Raw genomic sequence first — 26,780 nt, 5'->3', positions numbered from 1 at the left:
TAATCTCCCAGAATGCCTGGTTGGAGCATTTATTTACCAGGTGATGGGACTCCTGAAGAATAACTTGATGAGGATTTGCGCCTGTGGGACTTGAATACAGATACTACTTGGAACTTGCCTGCTCGATTTGACTGGTCAATCATAGGCTGTACTATTCTTCTTCTGGCATTAATAAACCTGCAACAGAATACAAAGAATAGAAGTCCTTTCATCAGCTTGCTTCTCTGTTTTGAGAACACCTCTGCTTTAAAACTGACAGGATTTTAGCGTGCTGTGGAAATGTGTTTTGCTTCACGTTGCTTTTTTAAAGAGTATAATTTCACTTTAAAGGATTTTCCTCTAAGTGCTCAGAAATTGTAACGGGTAACACGCTTATCTTACTAGCCAGTTTAAAGCTGGATTTGCCAGAAGGCTTTGAACAAGTAAATGCGACCGAAAACTTGTGTTAAAAGACAATTGTTTCTTTAACTTCTTCTGAGTGGCTCAGATCCTGGTTAAAGTTCACAGGCTGGGAGACTTTCTTTTCCCCTTTCCATGTTAGGGACCCAGCTCCCCTTGCAGCTGGCCATAAATGAGGACCAGGCTTTGCCACTCCGTGCTTTCACAAGGTATCGTTAGGTCAGCAAAGCCATCAATTAGGCTGTCTGAAGTTTTATCACCAGCGCAGCAGCAATAAGTGCCGGCCCAGAAAGACTTCTGCTCTTCTACAACTCCTGTAGTTGGAGCCTGTAAAGGCGAGGGTCGTTTGGAGGTCAGTGCCAGCTGGGGGCCACCTCTGTGTCCAAGCGGGGACACCCCGTGCAAGGCGACCGCCCGCCTGCCCTCAACTCAGGCACCTTTCAACTCGTTAGAAACCCCCAGCCACAGGTACATGTGGTTAATATTAGGCCCAAAATAACCTTTTTTTTTTTTTATCTCGAACTGGGGTGGTTGCCGAGGCTTTTGAGCACTGGCAGTTAGTTGGCTGTGGAGCCTGGATTTAATTTTGCTAGTAATCCAAAAATAAGTGGTTGCATATTTCTTATTAGCTTAATGTGCAGCAATCCACATCAGCACAAGCTAAGCTAAATTAATTTCCCTAAAATAATTTTAAAACTTGCCTATTCACAGAATATCTTTGAAAACGGCAATTTTCTATCACTCGGGAGCCACACTTGTTTTTGTCCCTTCTCTTTGTGTTTGAGAACACTTTGGAGCCTTCGCGCAGGTTTTGTGTGCTATTTCACAGCTCAGGCTTTCGCCTGGTGACCCTTAAGGAGTGCTAATGAAGTCGAATACTAGCGTTTAATCCTCTTCAGAAATACTAACATGCCCATCATCCAAAACAGCCTCCAATAATTGCCATTGGGCCTGATCCAACGCCTAGCAAAGTCTTTGAGTCAGTTAACTGAAAACTAAGTTCATCTGCTCATTTAGTAAATTGCTAGCCTTTATATAGCATCAACTCCGCAAGGCTTTTTGTCGTGCTTCCCTCACTCCCTCCCACCCTCTGGATAAATTCCTTCGCAGATAACAAAGGATGGTGGCACACCTTCGATTGCATCTTCTGTAATCACAGTCGTGGAAATTTCATTAGACAGATGCATAAATGCTACAAGTAACACTAAAGGGTTCTTTTGCATCTCTCTGTTTACATCCAAAAGACATTCTTTATTCTTTAGGAAAAGTATCATTCAGCTGTCAGAAATGTCATCCTGCCTCAGAATTAGTCATGATTTCAAGTATTAAAATAAAAACTCAGACACAATCAATATACTTGTTTATTCCCTTCTGACTGTGGCACAGTGAAGGCATCTCCTACCCCAGTGCTGTGATTTTGAAGTGTGTTTCCGTCCTCAGAGACAAAGGTCCCTGATAGGACTTATTTGCTAAGTTGCTTTCCAGTAATGCTGCTGCGCTGACCAAATGGAGCCTGACCTGAACCTCCTCCATCCAGCACGCCTTTTATCAGCTAAAGTTAAGGCCAATAGAGATTAACAGGAAAGCCTGATAAGACTGTTTTCTCTTCTCCTATGAGCTTCTAATGGTGTATACAGATGGCAAGGTTTTAAAGAATGGAATGAACACTTATTTGTGCCTGTAAAAAATCACAGAAACACCCCCCCACAGACGCACACACTTTCCATCTTACTAACCCCTTTTCTTCAACCAGGCCACTCTTCAGGAAAACCAAATTGCTCTTTCGTTTTTTTTATTTAAACCCCAACCACTTTTATTATTTACATCTGGTGGTCCCCTTATTTATGTCCCTCTCCATTTCCCTGCACACACACCCCTGCTCACAGGGCTGCGAAGCATTATGGGCCTTGGCTCTCAGCAGGAGAACTCCACACTGTCTTCAAACAAATAATTAAGGGGAAGGTTAAAGGTTCACCCAGAGGTCATATCTTTGGATACTCCTCAGAAAGTTTACATTAGTAAGAAATGGGTGCCCTCTGAAGTGTTCTTTCAATGGGCTCGCACAACAAGGCAGAGCATTAAGAAAATTCTACATCCTTAAGGGTTTCAGGTGACATCTGCTTTACCTCTGAGCATGGAGACTGGGATACTCTGCTCCAGCCTTACACATTCGACAGTCTCCAAAGACTAAGCCTTTGGGACAGCTGTTGAAAACCCCATCTTGCCCAGCCATTCACTCCCAGAAGAGCGTGGCCTTATTTTATCCTGCCGATGCAAATAAAAGCAGTCTTTCACTGCAAACTCTACCTAGAAGCCATTCACTAGTTGTTTTGGCCATGGGAGTTCAAGCCCTAAAAGTGAGTCCTCCATATTTGTTTTCCTACCAAAAAAAAAAAAAAAGGCAATAAAAGTGATACCATTTGTCCAGTTAAAACTTGGGAAAAAGAGCCCTTGGGTTTGATTTCTGATTTCATTATTTCTCCATTTTTCTTTTGCACATCTGTGTAACAGCAGGTGCAAGCAGTGTCCTCTAGACCATCAACACTTCATCTAGAGAGAAGATACACTGATGTATACTTGGAAAGATATAGGAGCACAGGCTTTAGGCATCCAGGTAATTTTGGAATTCCATTTCTATGGCTCCTCTGAAAAATCTTGTCCATAAACAGCATCAGTTATACCCACCAGTGGGTATGTCGGAAAAATGACACATGGAATTATTTATATTTGCAAGATTGCAGGTGCAAAACATACATTTCAGGGGAAGCTAAAAATCGAATCCTAGTTTCACTAGCAGTAGCTACATCATGTAATGCATCAGCACAATTGGTAGACGAGGACACAGAATGCAGTGTTTGTACATTATTATTTATTCCTTATACTGCTCCATAAATATGCACAGTGCATAACAGAGACGTAGATAACAGAGTCCCTGCCCTAGCCTTTACATTTTTTGAGGACTGTTTTTGAATCCCTCGGAGAGCCATATCCAGGGCCAAAGTAAAACAAAATACAGCCTTTTGCACAGCACTTCAGTTTGTGTTGCAGAAACACTCTGATGTTGTTTTGGCACAAATGTCTTCAAAAGACATTAAGAGACAGGTGAAAAAAGAGAACACCAATGCCACTGTTTTCAGCATTATTTGGAACCCTATAAAAGCAGAATTCACAGCTCTGCTCCTGACACTAATTGCTTACCTTGCTCATACCCTTCACCCAGAGGCCAAAGATTGAATGGCCTGAAAAGATGAGTAAAATCTATCAAAAAGACATGGATTTCTTTGTTACTCTGCTGTTAATAGTAATTCCTATTATTTGGATGATAGCAGCAGTTAGATAACCCAATGAAGCTCAGTCTCACTCCACCCCATGCTTCACAACCACACTGTCCAAGAGTCTGAACAGATTTCCAGGCAAAGCCTGGGGGAGAGGAGAGACGCCTTCTCCCTGTTTGCAGAGGGGAACAGAGACAGAAGGAGATTAAGTGACAAGGCCAAAGTCATACAAGAGATCTTTGGCAGAGCCACACACCCAACATAGATTTCCTCAGTCCTCTTTCAGCGCTCCTACAATCTGCTATCCATATGCTATCTTTCCTTTGTTCCCCCAGCTTAACAGTCAGCACACTGGCAGGGGACTGCAAAGAGAGCTCACATTGCCACTGTTTGTGCCTTACCTGCTGTGTAGATAAAGATGGGTCATCAGCCTCCAGGGTTCGAGGCAATACCTTCACAAACTCTACATTCATATGGTACTTGGTCCTCATTCCAGAATGATAAATGAGGTGTGTAACGTTTAGAAATACATGTCATTGACATAGCAAGCTCAATAAAAAACTCACTCCCAGCATTTTGCAAATGACAGATTACCAACCTTTCGTATCCGAACAATAGCCATTTGAATAGAAAGGTTTTTTGCATCTTGTATTTTTTTCTTTAATTGCTAGCTAAAGCACATCTATTTCCTATAGCCAGAGTCTGTCTTTCTCATACAAGTAGTTCTGGTAACTTTTGTGGGACAGTTTATAAGAGCACAAATGAACAAGACCTGTCTCAAAATGCACTTTTATATAGACTTTTAAAGGAAGTAATTTCACTTTTACCTGCTTACAGAAAAACCCAGTAGAGCAGAAAAGGTGCACTAGTGAATATGCAATGTAGTCTGGTGATTTGGTAGCACTAGTCCTAATTGGTTCCTACCACTGATAATTAGCATGACAATATAATCAAAATATATGCATTTAATCACATCTCTTCAAATAGAGACTTGGTTTTCTTTGTCCAAAATAAATATGCATTCTGTACTTCATAGGAAGCCCTGCAGTTAATCTTCTTTATATATTTATCATATTTTATCTCAAGTCATATCAAATGACATTAAACTCAAATTTGCATAATACATTTTATTCTTAAATAATGTTCAGATAAAATCAGAGATATTTCTGCAAAGTGTAAAGAGAATAAATAGCAAATAGTGATATCTTAATCTGCTTTTTCAAATCTGGCACCTCAAAAATAATTTTGTTGTTGTTTCCATTGTCTTTTTTACACATACTGTACATATATTTTGAAACACTGGGACCACACCGTAACTGAATCTGCCTAAGATTAGTTCTTGAAATGAACTGTTAGTGACTGTACTGATTGGCAATCAGAATTAGAAACATCTCCAGCTTTGCTTTATGGCTATCATGGAAAATTCACTTTAAGTATGTAGGGTCACAACAGGTCTTGGTTCAGGAGGATGAAGTGCACGAATGCTTAGGGAACTATAATTCGTTCCCAACTTGAGGCCTAATCTGAACTCAAGCAGAAAGTGATATTTAACTCCCGTCACTTGTCTGTATGTCTAATATCTTCTGCGAGATGAACTGGTGCCAAACTGAGCCAGTCCCGCCCCAGCAGTGTAGACTGCTCCCCATGAGAAACTGAGGAACAATGTGGAGCCACCACGTACAACTCAAAACTTCAGTGTCAGTCTTCAATCTGGATTTCCACTTAAAATATCTATCCCAGAAAACGAGGTGCTAAAATATTGAATTTATTTAACAAACCAGCCACTGCATAAATCGGTTCTCAATTCTTTATGTGAAAACCAGAGAAATAAACAAATTTGTGAGATGAATTCACAAGCAGTTCCTTAAAAGGATTAATGACAAGGAAAGTTTTGACTCAATTTTAGCCCAAGACATTTCTGGTCTTAGACTTGAAAAGGACAGAAGTACTGAATGAACATTTTTACAGACTTAGTCATAGAAATAATAAAAATACAAGTAACGACAATAGCAACATTAATTTGAGGTTAGAATTGTTTGCTTTCTGTCATCTGAACAAAAAAAAAAATTAAAAAAATTTTTAGGTGCCCAGGGGAACAGTCTCGCAAGATTTTTCAAAAACCTGCCAAATGTGGATGAGCTCAACTCTTATTAAACCTACATAAACGGGAGCTGAGCTTGAAGAATAAATGGGGTCTAAGCACCTGCTTCAATGTTTTTGCTGAGTAAGAGTCTAAGAATGCATGCTAAAAAATAATCCAAATGTTTTCACCTTGGATGGGGAAATAAATCCTTGCCTAAATGATGTTTCAGTATTTGGACTATGAACATGTCAGTGTTTAGCTCAAGTGCATATGCTACACTGATCCCTTGTTGCCCAAGAATGCCCTAATTTTGAAGGGAAAATAACCAATGAAAGAGTCACAAAAAATGTTTTCCTAAGCAACCCAGAAAATTACTTCTTTCCCAGGCAGAAAAAATAACTTTAAAAGTCGCGAGCTGCTCAGAGCAGTCTGAAAGAATGCATTAGAAAAGACTAATTTGCAGAAACACTTTTATCAATATCCACCCCCCTGCCTTTACAGCAGTCTTTGCCTATCACCTAAACTTTTATCCAAGCAAGTAAAATCTATTTATCTTAGTTTATTTAATTTCTTCCTCCACTATGTATTCTTAACTGACAGAATTAGGTTTAGGCGTCCTTCAGTATGTGTATGTACAAAAATAGTTGAAAAAGCCCTAGTTTATGCTTCACTGAATCTATGCCACACCTGGTTACCAACTCATATTTGCAGCATTCCTTATAGGAAATTAAAAAAAAGCTGAGTTAGTCACCTGGAAATGAGCCATCTAAATAAGGCTTCCCTAAGTCACGAATATTGAGAAATGGAGTCAGTTACACGATTGCTTTTGAGAGGAAGCGGGAGGGACAGGCAGGTTTATTCCCTGGCAAAGCTTCACCTAGTTTTGGACAGCCTTGTTAGAGAAGGGGGGTTAAGGGCTGTTTACACCAACTTTCTAAAGCTTATTCAGACATCTCACATCTGTTAAAGGTGTGATTCAAAGGACCTAAGTCAGCATCCATGTTTGGTGAAGACTTCAGAAGATGACAGAGAACAACTTAGCTGGGTGCCTGAGGCAGCCTGAGGTAGGTGCTAACCATCCCAAAGACTTCTGCCGCATCTTCTATGTTTATGTTGGACCTCCTAAAAATACGTCGTGCTATTTGGAGCTGCCAATTGTTGGAAATCATGATTTCGCTCGTCCTGTAACTGTGAGACTGTCCTAAAAAAATCAGAAATTTAAACAGTGCTCTTCCCAATGTTTACTTTGCAAGTTTTTCAGTCATTGCGCCACGTTTTTAAAATGCTCTTCTCAGCCACAAAATCTAGAAACTTATTTGAAAAGATTCTCACATAACCATTGTCTCCTGGAGCTGGGACCTCGAGTTAACATGAAATAACTTGAGCCTTGTGATAAAATCGTAAGAATTGGCAAGACGGGCAACTATTCACCTCAGAGGAAAATCAGCCTCGTTAAACGTGTAACTCTCGGTTACCAGATTACTCCTTGCGAGCGCGGAGAAACCATTTGGCTCTGCCGAGGAAGGCCCTGGTGGCTGTCACGGGGAGCACCGGCACTGCAGCACAAACCGGGGGAGCCGCCCAGCCCTCGCCCCGGGGCACGGGCTTGTGCGCAGGGGCTTCTCCGGCAGGGAAGGAAAGGCCCCAGCCGCAGTTGGGGCTCCCCCGTGCTTCCCACGAACCTGGGGCCCCGCAGCCACCGGGGCTGCCCCGCCGGCCCGTGCTCCGCGGCCTTCACGGCCCCGCGCCAGGGCCGCGTCCAGCCGTTCCAGCAGCGCCGGCCAGGGAAGAGCCATCGCTCCCGGCCGCAGAACCGGGCCGGCCTCGAGGTCCGGCCTGGGTGGCCCCAGGGGAGGCCTCCCGCTGTGCAGCAGGGCGCCATGAGGTGGGGCCAGAGCACCGCTGCCGGACCGGGGGTGCCGCTGCCCCCGCGGAGCCGGGCAGCGCCATGGCCTGGCCCGCCTTTGCTCGGTGCGAGCCCCGGCGTGGCGGGGCGTCTGCCGGAGGAGTGCCGCTCCACACACGGCACTGCCGCGGCTGGGCAGAGTTTTCCTCACGAGCTCCCAGCAAACCTCAGCCTAAGTGGAAAAGTATCATCCCTTATTCCCCCTTGGTTCCTGGTGAGAAACAAGCGCCTTTTGGTGCATGCCACGTGAAACCACAGAACACACACCAGAAGTGGCTGTTCCTCTTTTGACAGTGCCATCAGGTTGTTCATATATGTTTGTTTTTTTTTTTTTTTTTACCACGCACCGTAAAAACGATCTTTAAAGATACTTGAAAGGAAGGGAGGAGACAAACAGACATACTTCCTTAGCTATTCATATCTTACAGATAAAATGTAAAGTCAATAGACACAAGCCATAGTATTTAACCTCATCCTGTATTTGATTTATTGCAGATGAGAATCAACTAGAAACTGAATCACTTTGAAATTTTTACTACTGACATTGAAATTCCAAGTTTGTATACATACATCTTGTGGAGCGCTAAATACAATTTTAGCTAATTTGGCATGCACTTTGATTTGCTAGCACTTAGAAATTCATGTTAAAGGTAGACAACAAATCTCCTCTAAAATCTTAAATAACTCATGCATTTAAAGATGTGTAAATTTGTCATCTTAAACTCCTAGGAAAACATTTTCAAAACTAATTAGGGTCCAACAGTGTTGAAAATGCAATCAGGAGTTGAGGGACCTCATTTTAGGTAACTTTAAAAAAAACCCAAAGTGTAGTTTCTGAATAATACCACATTCAAGTATTTTACACCTATTTTTAACTTACCAGTATTTAACATACTAATTTTTTAAAATCAATTCTAAATTGTCTGAAAAGGAGAGTTGTCAACAAGTTTAACATCTGTTTAACTTCCCTGACCAAATAAGATTAAGGCACTAATTCTCCTTTTTACTTTTCAGTGGAAACTACCTAAGTAGCAACTTGCCAAAAATGCATAAAGGTGTTTAGCAATTATGTAGTGGGTATGTTTGAAGAGATCAAGGTGCACTCACATGTCCTGTGCTATGGGGATCTCTGATTAGCTTGTCATCTACTCTGAAGAAGATGTAGCCCAACTCTCCTATACTATGTAACAGGCCAGCTGTTAGCTGTCTGTCAAGCACCTAAAGTGGACAAGTAGTCCAGGAGCAAAAATGTCACTCCTTTGATCTGGCAAGGAGCAGCTGCTGATTTATAGAGTAGGACTTTGTTCTTCCGTTCTATTTTACTTTCTTTCCTAAGGCAGAACCACAAAATCCAGCAGAAAAAAAAAGTGCCATTCTCTGCAACATCAACAAGCTCTGACAACTGCAACAGGGTTTTTCTTGGCCCTAACAAAGCTCTCAGGCATCTCCTTTGACGCTCACCTTTTTTTTTCCTTCTTCTTTTTGCAATGCGGTAGTTATTGTTTAATTCAGCTTCTGTAAATGGAATGGACTGTGGCCAGCAAGCCTGGGGCATAAACACACCTGTATGAAAGAAGCCTTATTGTAGCAACCATCTACAACCAACCTGCACATGCACTACCAGTTCGTGAGTTCAGAAGGAATGTTCCATTTTCCCTGACAGTAAATTTTGCCTTAAGATAACTATTTTTGTACCCACTGTCCTGTCTTGACCACGAAGCTTGTGCACTTTTTCATTGTTATTAAAATCTGAAGGAAAAAAAAATGTATATTTTTCTACCTGTCAACCAGGGAACGTCAGGAAATTGGATCCAAAGAGCCCACTTTAAAAAAAACACAGCCAAAATATATTTATAGAAATGCACTGCTGAAAGTTTGAAAACTAGGATCCTAAAGATGTGTGTTCTGTTTCAGATACAGTGATGCAGTTGCAAGCACCTCCAGCTTATACTGCTTCAGATTCTCCTCAAAAAAAGCATTTGGCAGAACAAGAACTCAGTAAGAAAGAGCATTTAATGCAACTAACCAGACTGCAGCACTGCCAGCCCTGAGTCAGTGCTCCAGTCACTCTCTTAGAAGGTGCTGAGCAGATTTCGTGAGGTGATCTGTTACACAGGCTGTTAAAGTCCTGCCTTTCCCATTGGTGTAGCAAGAGAGTTTTCCTTTATTTCCCTTATGATCTGTTTTCAAGTTTATTAGCTGAAAACCCAAACCTACAGGGCACAATAAAAGGCTGCAGTGTAACGCTGCTGAAGAGGAGAGAAGCTGTGTGTTTGACCCTGGTTTTTGTCTACACACAAGTTCAGATTTCTTTATACTGTAACTTTAAAAACAGACAAAAAGGGATAACAAAAACAAAGATGGGAAGAGGTGAGGGTGGTGGGGGCAACATCATGACTACAAGATCTTTTGCATATATGTTAGCTTGTGGAAATAAATAAGAACTATTACAGCCAGAGCCCTAAGGGAGGCAGGAAAATGATGATGTACAGGATAGTATAAAATGATATATTAAAAACTGTGCTGTCAGTGGAACAATAGAATATTAAGCAAAAGTCCATAATAATTGGCAGATATTTAGCTGTAGACATCTTTCTTTGGTTGGTGGGTACTAAAGTATACGTGAGAGGAAAGAGAACTAGTTAGGCAATTAGAAGTAATGGGCATAAATAATACACTATGTATAAATACATCTCCCCCTTTCCCAAGATATAGCTCTTATCCGGATACACCTAATAATCTCTCAGTAAGTCATACCCACATGCTGATATCCCTTGTGTTTTGCTCTTTGCACTGTCTGGGTACTGGAGATTCTGCTTATGTAAATCTCTCTTTCTGTAGATGCAGATGTTAATGTTTTCCCTTTAATTTTTACAATACTGGTGGCAAGACTTTATCAAATCAGAGGGTCTAATGTCTTAGTAGTTAAAGATGTGTCAACACCACAGACACCGTGAGACTGCAGCTTGCCATGTTATGGAATACATGCTTCACAGTGATGAGCTGGCAGCAGAACAAGTGTGGGACAAGTGTATTAAGTATGCTAAAATGAAGAGGTAAATATACAGATCTTCCCTGTGTCATACTGGTGAAACTTTTGCTATCTCTCATCCCATCTTGTGTTCTCTGTATTCCACATGAATCAGGGGGAAATGTTCTAAAAACATTTTTGAGAGTTTGTTACATATGAGTGTTCCATGGATCCTTGTGTCTTAGTTGTAAGCCAAACTGGTTTGGAATGGAAAAATTAAAAATTTAAAACCTCCTCCTCAGCCACTTCCTCAGCCTATCGCTCTGTATCCCAGGCTCTCATATTTTCTGACCTTCATCTCTCCAGGGCTCAGTCTTGCTCCCTCACCTACCTTGCTAGCTCCCCAGAGATAATTGCAAAGTACAGCTGGCAAGTCAGTGATAAAGCCTGCTGGTGCTCTGCACGGGTCCTAGATGGCCAGATATGCTGTGATTGAGGGCATATATGTGGATGTTGCACCATTTCTTGTCTCTCTGCCATTTTGAACAAGCTTCTGTCTTCTGAACAAGCAAGGACTGAAACTGTCAAGGTTTGCTCTTTCTAAAACCTTTGAAAGGCTGGGTTCTGCTGATTTCAGTACTTGGCTGGTTTATGGGCAGAGCAGAGCATTGGAGATGCCTGTGCGCAAGTACGCCACGTTTCAGTTGTTGGCGCTAAAGAGAGGTCTTTTAATGTATTTTTCTTTCTTCTGTTAAGGGATGTGTAGCTGGAGAAGTTTTTTTTTAATGCAGTCATTCCCACTTAAATAGCTCATGTGAAAATTAAGTCCTACAACAGAAAGAAACTTGAAACGGGTGTATGTATTTCTTCAGTCAAAACTGGCTGGTTCTGTAATGTGTTCCACTGTCCCATATTTTGCATACAATTGAGATACTTGTCATGAAATGAAACCCAATCCATATAACCTATCTAATATTTACCTTGCTTTCTTTATGAGAGCAGTTTGGAAACTGTGTGTGATCTTACATAATTTTAATAACTGGTTGCTGATGGATTTCGATATTAACTCTGACTGTTCTGAATGATAGGATGTAGAGGCTTAATTTTCAGAATTCCACTAATTGTTCCTGCACTGCGTAGGGGTAAAGGCATCTAAGAATATGTGTATAAACCTGCATTTGAGCCCACAAAACTTGTAATGGCAGGGCCATGTCCAACAATGTTCATCACTTCATCCTGGTCTAGTAAAACACTCAGATGCATAAGGCAAATTTTCAAAATTATTAAGTTCTGTTATCAAAATCATTGTAGGCCCTGTAAATGTTCCCAAATGTTCAGTGAATTTCTGAGTTAGAAGGCAATATTAGCAAATGGGTGTTGACACTAGTGCCTAAATGTAGCTGATCTGCTCTCAAGGAAATTTCTATCTCTGATTAGATGTTCCAGGAATCACCAGAAGATGGACTTAGATACCTAACTACATATTTTGGTTAAAAAAAAACAAAACAAACCATCACTTAACACTGAAAATGCCTAAATTCTTTAGGCATGTAGATTTCTACTTTTTAAGATCCCATCCCATCATCATTTCCGCTGCTGTGTATTTGTGTTTCCTAACAGTCAGTTACTTTCTGGAGTAACTGTGCTCTGAGTTAGACACTTATGTCAAATCAGGATTCCTATGGATCCTTTTAGACAGACAGACATCTTAGGACAGGCCTGATCTTCCTTATAATAACACAGATAAACATCTCTCCTTTTTAGCTGACACCATAATTATTTGACTGTTTATCTGGAAAGAAGGAGATCAAGTTTTACCACCCTATCCTGCTTGGTTTGGAACACAGACATGAGCATGGGTCCATCACCTTCTAAAAGAATATCTGAATCACCCACAGATTCAGTACAATAAACAAAGCCCTTTCAGTTCATGTTCTGAAGATGTTTCACCTGAATTAAGCAATTTTACAGTCATAATTAACCAGCACTTAACTTTCACACATCTGAAGTTAGAGTCTTAACCAAGAGGCTGTACAGTCAAGCCCATGTTCTTAATTAATTTTGTTTTACTGACTAGTTGTTGCATACACAAAATAACTGGAAATCAGAAGAACAAGAAAGGCATGGTAGTGAAGAAGAGTAAAGATGGAGCATTATGTTCAATAGCCCATTGATTGAGAAACTCGACTCAGTTGGAACAGTTAAGACATTGATTTAAATCAAGATGAAGAGAAGACCTGCAAACATATACTCTATTTAACAAGTGAATTTTCTAGCCAATTGAGGATAGCACTCCCTCTACCCCATTCGACTCTTTTGTGTAAAGCTTGGTATGGTTGATATATGACAAGAGCTTTGGCTGAGTTTGGCCCTTGGGGAAATATAGTGAGGCAAGGCTGATTTTGTGTTGAAAGTTGTGTCACTGCGGAACAGGTTACTGTCTATTTATCATTCTATATGTATTTGTGTTCCTACTCCTCTGTCCTGGAGGTCCTTTATATAATAAAATAACGGTGGACAGAGCAATATCTCACTTTACAGTATTGCTAGGTTTACAGTTCCAGATTTCTCAATTATATTCCATTCTAAGCAGGTTTGTGCATGCTCACCAGTGGAAAAAAAGTATATGTGGACCAAAAGTTCTTAAGCTTCTTGGGGCTAGATAGCAGCTAGATGATGCTGGAAAATTCAGTGGTGGCAAATGGTAAAGATTAACTTAAACTAAAGATTGCAGGGTTTACACTTGACACTCATAAGCAACTCAAATGTGATACATATCTAATGTGAGGAAATATTTAATAAAATATGCTACGCAGATCTTTTATTGTGGCTTAATTAGTTCATAAGCCAATATTTTAGCAACACTTTCATAAGAAGATCAAGCCAAGGTTTATATCATTTTTAACCAACCTTTGAAAGGAACATAAAATTTAAGGTCAATAGAAATTTTATGTAAAACAAAAAAAAAAAGCCAATGAAAAGAGGAAAAAAATGCACCAAATTCACAGGTAGCATCTTCAAACAAAGTAGTTCAGCATCATACTTTTGTGCATAAGAATTTAAAAATTATTTTGATAAGAAATTAACTATAAATGGAACAAAAGCAATGTTCTTATTCTAATACATTGTCCAAACTGAAGAAAATTTAGGAAGATAAATCAGTTAGTTAGAAGAGGGAAAGTTATTCTTTGTTTTTCGCTTCGAATTATTAAAATTGTCAATGATTTACTTTGTTAGGAATAATCATATCTTTAATTTGATAGCAAAAATCTTGTAGCATTTAACTATTTTGGAAATCAAATATGCCTTTCTACCTGCAAACTTGTAAACTTTCATCCATATAAAACAGAATAATAGAAGCTGCGAATGCAGACACCCCTTCAAATTGACTAAAGGAGAATTTCCATTTCTTTTTCTTGATTCTCCCCCGGTTGTTATAATCAGTCTTTCCAGTGTGACTATATTATGATCCACAACGTTTTTAGCATCATTGTAATCATAACAGCTATGCTTTATATCTGTATAAATCACATGAAGTTTAGCAGACCCTAGTAATGCCACATCCGTTTTAATCCTAGTAAATTCTAGCCTAAGACAGCATACCCTGTAGTGTCTCACCTGTGTTCTCGGAGACGTTTCAGGAAGTGCATTAGCTCTATGAGTCAGTGAAATAAATAAAAACAAATATATTGGTCAATAGCAAAAGAAAAATTTAGCACTCTAAAAGGGTTTTGACAGAAGCCTGAGTTGAAAAATCCAGCTGTATTTTATATATGTCCCCTAACCACCAATCAGTTTTGCTGAGATGAGTGGTCCAGTTAGCTGCCTAATTTTTGATGCCTGATAACATGTGTTCCCAGTAAAAAGAAATATGTCTAGATGACCTGTATTCCTTTAATTCAAGAAACTAGGGTCTATAAAAGAAGAAATATGAAAACATAATAATGCAAAATTCCACCAATTTCACAGTTCCATGTACCTGATTGCTAGAACAAATCTGATGCAAAGATGTGCAGCTAAGATGGGTGCCTACACTTCATTTTCAAGTGTAGTAAAAACAGATAAAAAATTGGAAAGGGAAAATCTTTTTGGGCATGTTTTGCATCCAGACCAAAAACCCCCATTTAATCCTTCTGCCAAATTTATTCCGAGTGCTACCAAGATCATGCTCTGTTTTTTTCCGATATAGCACAGACCTATAATAACTGCTTAAGCATGCCATACTGTATTAATCTTCCTCATGAATGCTGTCCCAAACCAGTTTCCATGGAGAGAAATTAAGAGGTATGTACAGGCAAAGGAGAAAATATATGGCTATCCAATGATACAGAAAGGCTCTTTAGATACAGAAAGGCTCTTTAGATGGGAGCTATGGTAGAAAGGAAGTATTTTTCAATGGAGATTGCTGAACTGAGGGGAGGACAGCACTAGACAAAGTGAGCAGTGAGGAGAATGGGGGGAGGAGAAAGAGACACCTGTGTTGAAGTAGGTTTCAACATTTTTTTAAAGAAGACAATTTTGAAATTGATCCAGAAAAGGATGGAGGAAGGTTGCTGAAATGCCTGAAGTAGGACGTGATTTTTTTTTTATGTGTGTGTGAAGCACCAGCTTTTGATACATTAAGGGGGGATGAAGAACTGGGACTTAGAGTCCTGGAAAAAGGGGACTACAATTTTCAAGGTGGGAAGAAATGAAGGCAGAAGAAGAATAGACAAATCGTTGAAGTGGAAATAGGAAGAGGGGTGGACACTGGAGGTGTGAGAAAAAGAACACTAGGAACACTAGGAAATGCATGTGGGTTTGGGACAGTGCGAATAAATGTGTGAGGAGTATTGAGAAGTAAAACTCTTATTTAAGAATGTCTGAGAGAGTAATGTTGCTCTGGGTTCACTGCCAATTTTGTTTGCCAGGTTATAAACCCAAATATAAAATGATAATAAAACATGAGCTTCATTTAGACAATACTCTCTTTATTGTAATAGTTTGTTAGCCAAGCAATCTGCAGTAGCTGCAGCTGTGGCTTGTTCCATCTCATCAGTAATTTTAACTCTAACAGTCATTAGTGTGAAGCTTTCCACAGTATTTTGAAGTGATACTTTCCTCTCAGTTCTTGAGTTCTGTTTTGTTTGAATGGACTATGTATCCTTTAACATCTAAATAATTTGCCCTGAAAATCATCACAACACAGCTACACTTTGGAACAGAAGATGTGAATATGGTTCTGATAAAACTATGCAATATTTGTTATAAAAAAACCCCAAACAAACCACAAACACAAAATGTAGCTTTGAACAGTTTATGATTATATATATTCAATATCTTTCTCCATAATATAGTCCAAAGGACCAAGTCCTGAAACAGTGTGCACCTCTGTGAGGGGATGGCCTCTACATGCCATCAGCTGCTTAATCCTCTCTGTTTGTTGTGTGCAAAGCATTAAGTAGGCTATCGCTTATGACTGCTTTAAAAAGTGCCTGCCTGCCCTATGACTTTTCAAAAGATCTCAGGATGAGGTTAGCACGATAAGGAGCTTGATTTCTCTAAGCAACAGTTATTCAGACTGATGTCACCTATTCATTTACTGGAGACCATACAAAAAATATAAAAATAAGAAAAAATAATACGCAACAATTGGACTTGAGTCTGAAAGGACAGCTACAATATCATTACCACCAAGTGCATAAAACATGAGCTCAATGTTGGCCTACTTAAAATTACTTAAAATTTTGCTGTGGAAGAACAGCAAAGTAATTTATAAAATGATGGGGTAAAAGTAAGAGAAGCCCCATTAAAAGCTTTTTCTTTTCTTTAAATGAGAGTGGTGTACAGAGTAGGACTGTTTGAGTTTGAACCACTTATTACCTTTGTACATTTGTCTTTCTTAACTTCTATTAACTGATTAGATTTCCCTTAGAAGTAATTGTGCATTGACAGATAATTGTATCATTGTGGCTTCTTATTGGGGAAAAGTATTACATCCAAACACTTAAGATAGATAAAACCAGATGGATGTATCTGTCTGTCCATCAATCTCTGTACTCAAGAAGTCTTTGGGTATTTTTGGAGAATTAAAATCAGTTGCAAACAAAAGGGGCATTTTAAAGAAGCAAAATACACTTAATTAAAAAGATGTCAAAATTCCTTTATTGTCAACATCCACAAAATCTGTGACACGGTGATGTTGTGTAACTTGAATACTAGTTCTCAGAACCATAATGAGTAGCTATTAGAAAAAGCAGGGACTTATTATTAGTATCCCCACAGAGTTATCTTCTAAATTATTTATACTTGCAACACTTTCACATAATGGCAGTTTTAAATTCAAGCAAACAAAGCAAACCACACAATAAAGAGAGGGGAAGAGAATTGTACAGAAACATTTTCTGAATATATGTAGTTAGAAAGGCGAGTCAAACAAACTAATCAGATTTTTTTTCCTATTCAGATTCTCATGAGATTTGCAATAGACAGCATCAAAGCTTTCTGAGGTTGTGTCACCTTGATAAAGGATTGAACAGCCCTGTATCTGTTTTATGTCTCACATCTAAAATGTAAAGGAATGCAACTTAATTTGTCTGGTGCAAGTTGGCTTATTTTCTTTGAAATTCCACAGCAGACCATCCACAAAAAGCTTAGCTATCAGAAGGGTGCAAATGACACCAGAGCCTTGTGTTCTCTTGTGTTCATCCCCTAGGTTATGGTGCTAGGTTTGCACAGGAGTTGGGAGGGAGCAGCAGGGGAAGATTGTTGGTTTTATATAAACTTAGCATTGTGAATTACTAATTCTGCTTTCCACACATGCTTTACTAATACACAGTGTAATGATTAACACTTCAGGAGTCAATGATTTTCAGAAAAATTGAGGTGGGATGCCTTTTTTTTTTTTAAAAAGAAACTCTTCAGCCAAACTCAAGTCTGCTCAGTGCAGAGATAATTTGGATTAAATTGAAGAGAAAATAGCTCAGACTGAAGACTCTAATGGTCTCCTTCTGGGCTTAAACTGTTTGCGTTTATGAACATATAAAGATCATCCTGTTCACTTTCCATTAACCAACCTATGAAGTTTTGTCTTAACCATCAAAACAAATTCCAGATGAAATCACTTTCTTATTAGGTTACTGAGCAGCTAGCTTACTTTAAAAACAAATTTCTACCCCACAAAAAGGAAAATCCCAGCATGCTTTTTCCCTCTGTAATAGAAGTACGTAGCTAAATATTCTCAGCGTTTTGTCAGTCATAATAGAAGCAGGTTTTAAAAGCATCCAGTTATTCTGAGTGCCTCTTTTTCTGGACATTCGGTTTAAGGTGCCCAAAATAAACACACAATGAAAATGCTGGCCTTCTTTTTAAGCAAAACGACCCTTACATGTACTAAAAATGTTATTTGCCTTATGCTACTTCAGTTGCACAACACTCCCCTCATTGATTACCGTCGAGTTACATTAGTTTAAAATTGGAGTAACTGAGTAGTGGATCAGGTCCTATAGTCAGACATATGTTTTCCACTACATAATGGCTACTTATATATTTATGAATTTTAAAATGCTTTTCAATTCAATTATCATTGTTACTGTGTGCAGGAAGTAAAGAAGTAAATTGCAACCAAGCTTTCAGGGGTTTATTCCCTCATGAAGCACTTGTATTTCAAGTGTCGGGGGAGGGCAACTGTACAATGCCCTCTACATAATAAATAATACTGTTGAATATTCTTAATGTTTTTGTGTTTGTGGTTTTAGGGACAAAACTATTACCTGTTGGAATTTACATGCTATGTAAAATATAGTAAAGGATACTATGCTATCATGTCTTTAACCAAGCTGCACAGAAAGTTTCAAGGAGTTTCAAAATAATTGGTACTCAGATCTATTCTGTTCTGATCACCCCTAGAAATAGCAAGTACTCAAAAAGTGATAAACAGCTTTCAGGCAAATGCATAACTCCAGTGTCAATTGGAGTTATGTGCAGACACTCAGAGCAGAAATAGTATATAGCTCTCCATTCCTGAACATGACAGTCATAATAAACCTTAACCTCAACATTCCCTGCTTTCCTCAACCACAGCTAAAAATGCTACACACATTTATACCATCTAATGAACCAGACATTAAAAGGAAACCACGGATCTATACCAGTAGATTATCAGGAAGAGAAGTGTGAAGTGAATACTTGCTCATTACAGTATCATGGTAGTTACAAAAAGGAAAGACCTAATACATCACTGTTGTCATCCTTCAGCAAGAGTAGGGGATAGTCTACCATTGGAGGTCCCAGCAGCTACTAAAATAACTGCTATTAAAGTGGATAGGGCAAACATATAATGCAAAATCCTTGGGGACAGAAACTCAGACTCACCGTGGTGAACCTGGAAAGGAATGATGGACGTTTGTTTTACTCTTCTTTGATGGCAGTACACAGGAAGGAGACACTATGGAGTGAAGTAGGACTTTGAGTTTGAGTGAATTGTGTCTGGTTTCTGAGTCTGTTACCTATTCTCTTTCTTAATGTGTATAAACCAATTCATAGTAGATGATGACTCCGATTATGAAAAGAAGGGAGAGGTATAAGACTTGCTCTTTAGAAGCAAGTAAGTAAAGGAGTAGGAGTGAGTGGAGTTTAGAACTGACTCCTTTTCCACCCACACCTCCTTGAAGCACTGAAATGATCAAAACCTACAGCAAATAGTGGTCAGTAATGAATACATATCACCGTAATGAGCAAACACGAAGAACAAAACTCTGCTATCGTTATGCCTCAGAGACATATTTCATGCTATTCCTACAGTTTCACTAATAACCAAACCCCGAGTCTACCTGATGCTTGGTTTCCTGTTGGTTAATAATAATTATTATTTCTTCCCTGTCTTACCTCTCATTTTCCTTATTTTGATATGATACATTTTATATTGGTTTTGAGACAATTTGACAATAAAGGGCACAAAAATATCTAGATACTAATATATCCATTCTTCTGCACTGCACAGGATCTACCTTCCTCTGATTGAAATTCTGATGATGGCTGAGGGCCTGATTGCACTAGCTACAATTACTAGAGTCTGGTTTACAATTTGTTCTGTAACTGCTTTTCACAAGTAACTTTTCAAAAGTCTTTCTAAGATTATTTTTTTTATGTGGATAATTAGACTGATATTTAAGAATTCTAATCTCATATAAATGCTCAATCAAAACACATATTTTCCTGTGAGCTAAAAATGTCTAGATTTCAGTTTTGATTCTCAAAAGAATGTTATTGTTCCTGCAGGATGTGAAATGGAACATAAAAGAGCACTTTACCTCACCATTTGAATTGGATAAATTCTTTTCTCCTCTTTTTTCTTTATTTTTAAATGTTTAATTGATTATTGTTGTCTAGGGTTTTTTTCCTTGATATCTTTATCTTCTTCTCCTGTAAGTGTGGGTTTACTGCTTTTAAAAAATCTACAAAAAGAATATTGTCCTCATTTTGTGCTTTTTATTTTGTATATTTAATTCCTAAATAAAAAATAGACATTTTCAATTTCAGGACCCCATCAGTTAGCTGTCTCTCTTAAGGACTACCAAAGAGAATACCAACTAATTCTGACTGTATGATGAGTATTCCAAGATGCACCAATTCATCTTTTATTTACAAGCCACACCACAAATGCTGGTAATTGCCTTTTGGCAAGTACTGATAGGAACTGGACTAAAACTTAGAGCCGAAATTGCAAATATTTTGGCATATGAAATACTTTCTTGTCCATAAGATAAACCTGTTACCAAGTGGTAGATGGACAAATTACAATGTCCTCATGAAACTCCAGGTTAATGCCTCCCTCAGAAAGAGGGGAGGAAAGAAGAGGGTTTAAAAAAGCCCAATAAATAATCTTTGCAGACAGTAAAAAGAAATGCAACTCAGCAATCAGAGAGAAGAGGAGAAAAATGACCACTGGAAGTGAGAGGGCAGGATATACAGATACAGAAGGAATTCACTTCTACAGTGTGCACAGAAAAAAAGTCAGACACCTGAAATGACTTGTTCAAATACATTTGTGGGCAAACCCACATTTTGTGTTGAGGAAGCACAACTTAAACCAGACTATGGTAGAATGTGGTATCTCCACTGTCATGTTTCAATACGAATTATTAGAGACCCTGGTTTAAAAAGGAAAAGACTGTCGATGTAGACTTCAGAAATTGTGGCAGCAGGCAGAACAACTATTTGTGCTTATGATGAGGAAATATGTAAGCTTCTCTGTGGCAGCCTGTTAACCTACTGCTTTTGTGATGCCACATTTCCCCTCCTGTTCTCCCCTTCCCTTAGCCTTGGCCATGTAGCATTACAACTCTTCTCTGCATTTTGTTTCACTTCAGCTCTATTTATTTTTAATCCAAGCCTATTTTAATGGATTTCTTTTAGATACATTTCCTATTAAGCAGATGAATTTGAGATTCTTTGTAACATGTGTCTTATTTGAAAACAGATGCTACCCTCTGTCTGATGAAGTGAACACCATGGAGAGGGATAGCAAGTCAACTCACTTTGGCTTCCAGTGAAAGAAACAAAGACCAACAAAAGAACAAGAGGTGGAAGTGTGCTGAAGTGGCACTTGAGGACATGGTTTAGTGGTGAACATGGAGGTGGTGCTAGGCTGACAGTTGGACGTGGTCATCTTAGAGGTCTTTTCCAACCTTAAGAATTTTATGATTCTATGACTCTGAGTGTCAGGATCCAGCAGTTTTCATGGACCTAGTTCTAGGCCATCACAGGAATGGTAAGTCTGATTTTCCCTGGTTTTGCACTATGTAAAGTCTCTCAGTGACAACAAAGTTTCTCTTCATTTACTTTGGGACAAGCAGGAGTGTCATCAGATCAGAACCTCCCAAAATTTTATATCATATGGGTCCCTTCCAACTCAGAATATTCTATGATACTGTACTTTACAGTATATAAATTGCAGGCACGGTAAGTACTGGACCTTGGAGGAAGGTACAAGTAATAAACATCAAGCATCCTTTTTCTTTTTCCTTTAAATAAAACTCTTTTATGTATTTGAAGATTATAAGTAAACAAATTGATTAAAACAGTCATTGCTTCATTGCCAGGTCATTTTTTCTTAATCTTGAGATTCATAGTGGAAGTGAAGCATGCATGCCAAAGCACCTTCTGATTTATCTGACACTGATATTTCTTGCTTATTTTACAGTGGCTGGAGACAAGAATCTTTATGCCGTTTTCTGAGCATGCAAGTGTAAGCAAAAAGTTATGTGTTTCCACTGAAATTCATGTTACAGGTAGCTTGCACCCCCTTAAATGACTGTTTCTTGGAAGTAAGTTATTGTGCAAAGTCAGGGTCAGAGTAGACTATTACAGACCAAGCATCAAGAACACATGGGGAGGGGCATTGCTGGAGAGGAGTCTGTGGGGATAATTCCCCACTGTATTGTCCCCATGGTGATATATCCTGCATTACTACTGCACACTGTTCATTTAATGTCACCACATACAGCAGAAACAATTCATACACCCCAAATTTGCTGGAGTAAAGATTCATAGAATCTGTGTCCTGAGCTCAAGATAAAACACCTATATCATGTGCATGTTTTGCAGTGTGGCTTACAGATGCTTCTCTGTGATTTCATGTGCTGGTGAATAGTACTGACGACTGTTACGCTGGTGAAGAGTGTTGAAGGCTGTAAGAGCTCTGTGGTGGTACAGGTGTTACTGTATCTTCAGTCATTTGCTATTTACCTCCACATCATGACACATAAAAAAAGGAAAAGATGGACACAAACTGCTGCAGTCCTTTGCAGGAAACTGCCATATGTCTATGTGTTGTCCTACAAAAGCTGTTTGAGTAAGTTATTTCAAATGCTATTTGAGGACTGATTCAAAATTCACAATTGAAATCTGTGGAAAAACTGCAGCTCTCCTCGACAGACTTCAAAACAGGAACATGGACAATCAGAAGGAGAGACTAAAGGAGTAAAACTACTTTGAAACTGTGATCTTAATCTGCCAGCCCCCAACCACTGCCTCACTTGCATTACCTACACAGGGACCCAGTGTGACTTTCTGGGAAAGTCAGAGAATGAAGCAGCAAAATGCGTATATATTTAGGAGAAAAATATCTTTTACAAAATATTTTTATGTTATGTTAGTGCTTTTCCATCTAACATATTTTAATGTGATGTTTTAGTTAATTTTTATCTTATGCTATAATATCTTGTGACATAACACAAAACTATGTTAGTATGATATTCTAAGAACCAGCTTTTGCAGTTTTTTACCAGCTTAAATTTGTTCCTTCAGTGTTTAGTTACTGTTTGAACACCTCTGTGGAAGCACACAGCTCCATCTCAGGGCTACATTCTGGTATCTTTATGCTGTTCACATGGTGAATCCACTTCCTGATTTCATCACTTCCTGATGATACTTAATGTCAGAAAGGCTGTGCAGACTATTATAATACTGTCAGGAGACTGAATAATTTAGGGGACAGATTTCCAAAGCTATCCATGTACATAAAACAGATATGTGCATTGTATTTATAACAGTATGTGAAGGTTTAGAAGTTGACCCACTACTACATTGTTGTGGTATACAGTGAGCTTTGTGTCTCAGCTGGAGCTTCTAGGAGCTGCCTTATTATGACTAATAAGTCTACAGATTAGGTGTCCTGGACTAGTTCTCCAAAAGAGGAAAACCAGAAATCTCTGAATAGAGTTGTAGGAAATACTTGCAGTAGGCGCAATCAAATAAAATTAATATAATGCTGGATTTCAGCAGAAAACACGCACCTCAGCCAAGGTTCATAGAGTGATTTTGGACTCATCTTTAAATTTGCTTTACTATCATATCGTATTTCAAATCTAAAGGAATTGTTGTAGTCAAACTGATGCTCAAACCACAGCACTGTTTCTGGGTTTGTCTGTGATTTTTGGGGAGAAAAAAAAAAATTAAGTGGGAATTTTGACATATACAAATAAACAAAGTCATGTGGCTGAGGAATAAAGTTCTTCCTCAGAACTGCTTTTATGCAAACATGACCCTCCAGAACCTCAATGAGCCAAAGACTGTTGGGACTTGCTCTCCCTGATTTAGCAGTTTACTTAAGCGTGTGCCTGTCTATAAGCATATGGATAACTTCATTAACATGACTGAGAGTTAGGCAGGTGCTATGACAGCCTAATGGAGTTAGGCCTTGTCTGAAGAATGAGTTCTCAGTGTTTGTTCTTGAATAAGTCAGCCAACAGTCATCTCAGCTTTTGCTGAGCAGACTATTTTGTCCTTTTTATCAGTGGCCTTTGACTAAACTTAACAATATGATACTCAGCAAGAGTGAAAACTTTTGGTTCTATATAAAATTATTTCAGCTCATTATAATAAAGGCCATAGACATCAATCATGATTTTATTAAAAAAATGCTAAACTAATGATTCACTTCAGGAAAAACACCCAAGGTATCTGTGAGTGAGATGGCATCTACTTTTCATCTGTAAAGAGAGTAAAGTCTGAGAAATGAGGGATTAAGGAAAAGGCTAATGATACAGGAAGCAACTGAGAAAGCGTCTTATCTTGAATCAAATGACTGGCTTTTCCCTGAGTTCACTCCCTAGATCTGAGTAGCAAGAACTTCAAGCAATCAGCAGTACTCCATCTTTCTCTCCAGAAAGCAATATTGTTCTCCTGTGTAGACGTGAACTCTAAACTGCTGTGCCTTCATTTCTCTCCTCCTTTTATACATCTGACTGACAAAACTACTGAGTTTCAGTAGGCACTGAAAAGTTAAAATTGAGAGAAAGAAAGGCGTCCTGGAAACCATACATGGGCAGACCTCACCACATTCAAGACCTTCACAAAAGAGTACAGTGTTAAGGAAGTTCCACATGGTTTTAAAGTTAATAGAAAAATCCTGATTTATTTTTCAATATAAAACCCAGAAATATTCTCAGTGTCTTCCAAAGCACTTACTGGCTGCTTTACAGGACACTCTGCCCATCAACATACAATATATTCATTTTTGAGATGCAGTGTTGCTTTTAAAATGCAGGTTTTGTTTTCCGTCGGTTTGTTCCCTCCATGTATAATGGCATATTCTTCCTACACAGGGAAAGTAGTCCTTATTAAACTTGCAGGCTTACAAATGAACAAGGCCAGACAATGTAAAGAGCTGTAGAAACTTTTTTGGGGGTTGATTTATGTTGAAACAAGCAAGTGAAATACAGCATATTTTATATTGTCTGATAAAGGATGGTTTATAAAAAGCCCTTCAAAATGCAATGCTTTGAAAACCACAATGAAAAATGAATTTTTGATAAGTCTTGCCTCAGTGATAGTCTTGGTCAAGAAGAGACATCTACTATGCAAGTGCATTACAGGATTTTGACTTGAGAAACTCTGTATGGAGTGTGTTTTACATCAGTCATTGAATTTAGGTAAGGAATCCCGAAGAAAAAGAAAGAAGTGATAGAACCAGTAGACATTGAAGAATTATTACAATCTATTTAAGGCAAGAAGCACATTCTGGACTATAATTTTCCTGATTACACAGAAATGCCTCACTCTGATGATCCGAATTTTTAATCCCTTTCTGCTTTCATTGGTATTTTTGAAGATGAAACATAGTAAATCTTCTAATTTCTCCCAGTGCTCAGTTTCTCCTGCAAATTGCCCTTTTATCATTGGTAACATCAAACTAACGAGTTCACCATTCCAACCTTATTCTCCAAATAACAAAAAAAAAAAAAAAGGAAAAAAAAGGAAGACAGCTGAGATTTCAGAGAGGCGTAGAAAGGCCTATCATTCTGGATTATTCACTTTTGTATACCAGTCATTAGACATGTCTCTCTCTGAAAATTCTGACTTGGGAAGATTTTTGCCAAGACAGCATTCCTGATTCTGCATTGTCCCACATCTTGGATATATACATCATTTAATACGAAGCCAGTATGAGACAGTCTAAATAGGTATTGTGGGCTTTTGTATGCATTGAGTGTGGAGTTGATCACTTAAGGTGCAAAACATTGACAAATCATCTTTAGTAACATTTTTCTGAGCAGAAAGGTTTTTTCAGAGCATGTGGCCTTTAGGAATCTTATGTTCTTCAAGCACTTATATTCTTCCTCTTCACTTACTTTTGATAAGTGGTAAGAAAAGCTAATTATACCTTTACTGTTCCATAGGGCCAGGTTTCACTGGATGTAAATCACTTTGGTGTAGTTATGCTGATTACTATTATATGTTAATTTTTGCATTCTCACTGTCCTAGAAAGCACCTATCATAGCACTTCACTCCCAGGGTAATTGAGCACCTGTAAATGCTCAATTCCCAGTAAGGGAATTGAGGCTACACAGAAAGTTTTCTGGTACACTTGTTGCCAAATGGAAAGGGGTCAACTTCTTAAGAACATACTGACATCATGTTCCCTTACACCTCAACCCAGACCAAAATATGGGTTAACTAACAGTTTAGGAAACCAAATTAACAGATTTCCGTATTGTGTAACATTTCTCCACCAGCAGAACACCTTGAATTAATTCAGGCAGTGTGCATGTTTTGAAACTTTTGAAAGTTCACTTGCTGCAGTAGTCTTGAACTTCATTTCAGAGAAGTGAAAGTGTGTTTGCCACCTTTTTGTGAACTCTCCAGAGAAATAATGTTCAGTGTAATAAGCATAAGCCTTGCTACCTGACAGGAACTTGTGGCAAGACCAGTAGCAGTGATCAGCTAAAAATGTTCAAATTGTGCAGACCTGTGTTTATGCCAAGGATTAATTTGGCCATTAAGTTTGAATTGTATCTGGGTTTTAAAAATTCAGTAGAGCTGTGTTGCTTTGAATCCAGGGCCTTAGATTTGGGTTGACCTTTCCTATTCTAGCTCAAAAACATAAGTAACTGAAGCAATTTAATACTATAACTAGTATTTTAACAGCCACAAGGGCCTGGTAAAGGTGTGGTATTTTCTCCTCAGTTTTCAAATCATCTGTCTTTCTCTACAGTTTACAAAATTGCTGTTGCCCTGACATCTTCTGAAATGTAAGCAGGGTTGTTGGTTTTCGTGGGTTTTTTTTGGGTTTTTGGGTTTTTTTACCAATAGATCTTTTTGAAAAGAAAAGCCTTAGTGTTACATAGATTTACACTTCTTAAATAACAAATAATACTGTATAA

General features: G+C 38.6%; 1 protein-coding gene across 3 annotated transcripts in view; it reads right to left on the bottom strand.

The window, feature by feature from the left end:
* Positions 1–26,780, bottom strand: part of MEIS2 (Meis homeobox 2) — a gene marked incomplete at its 5' end in the record, with an annotated part of 171,701 nt that overhangs the window by 5,772 nt on the left and 139,149 nt on the right. For all 3 annotated transcript variants that reach the window (XM_082282719.1, XM_082282720.1, XM_082282721.1), the window contains one exon: positions 119–177. In XM_082282719.1, the coding sequence (XP_082138845.1) occupies positions 119–177 (59 nt within the window). The remainder of the gene's footprint in view (positions 1–118; positions 178–26,780) is intronic.

The sequence above is a fragment of the Coloeus monedula genome (assembly GCF_965178545.1).
Source record: "Coloeus monedula genome assembly, chromosome: 6".
Taxonomy (NCBI): domain Eukaryota; kingdom Metazoa; phylum Chordata; class Aves; order Passeriformes; family Corvidae; genus Coloeus; species Coloeus monedula.
This window is presented reverse-complemented; position numbering and strand designations above follow the sequence as displayed.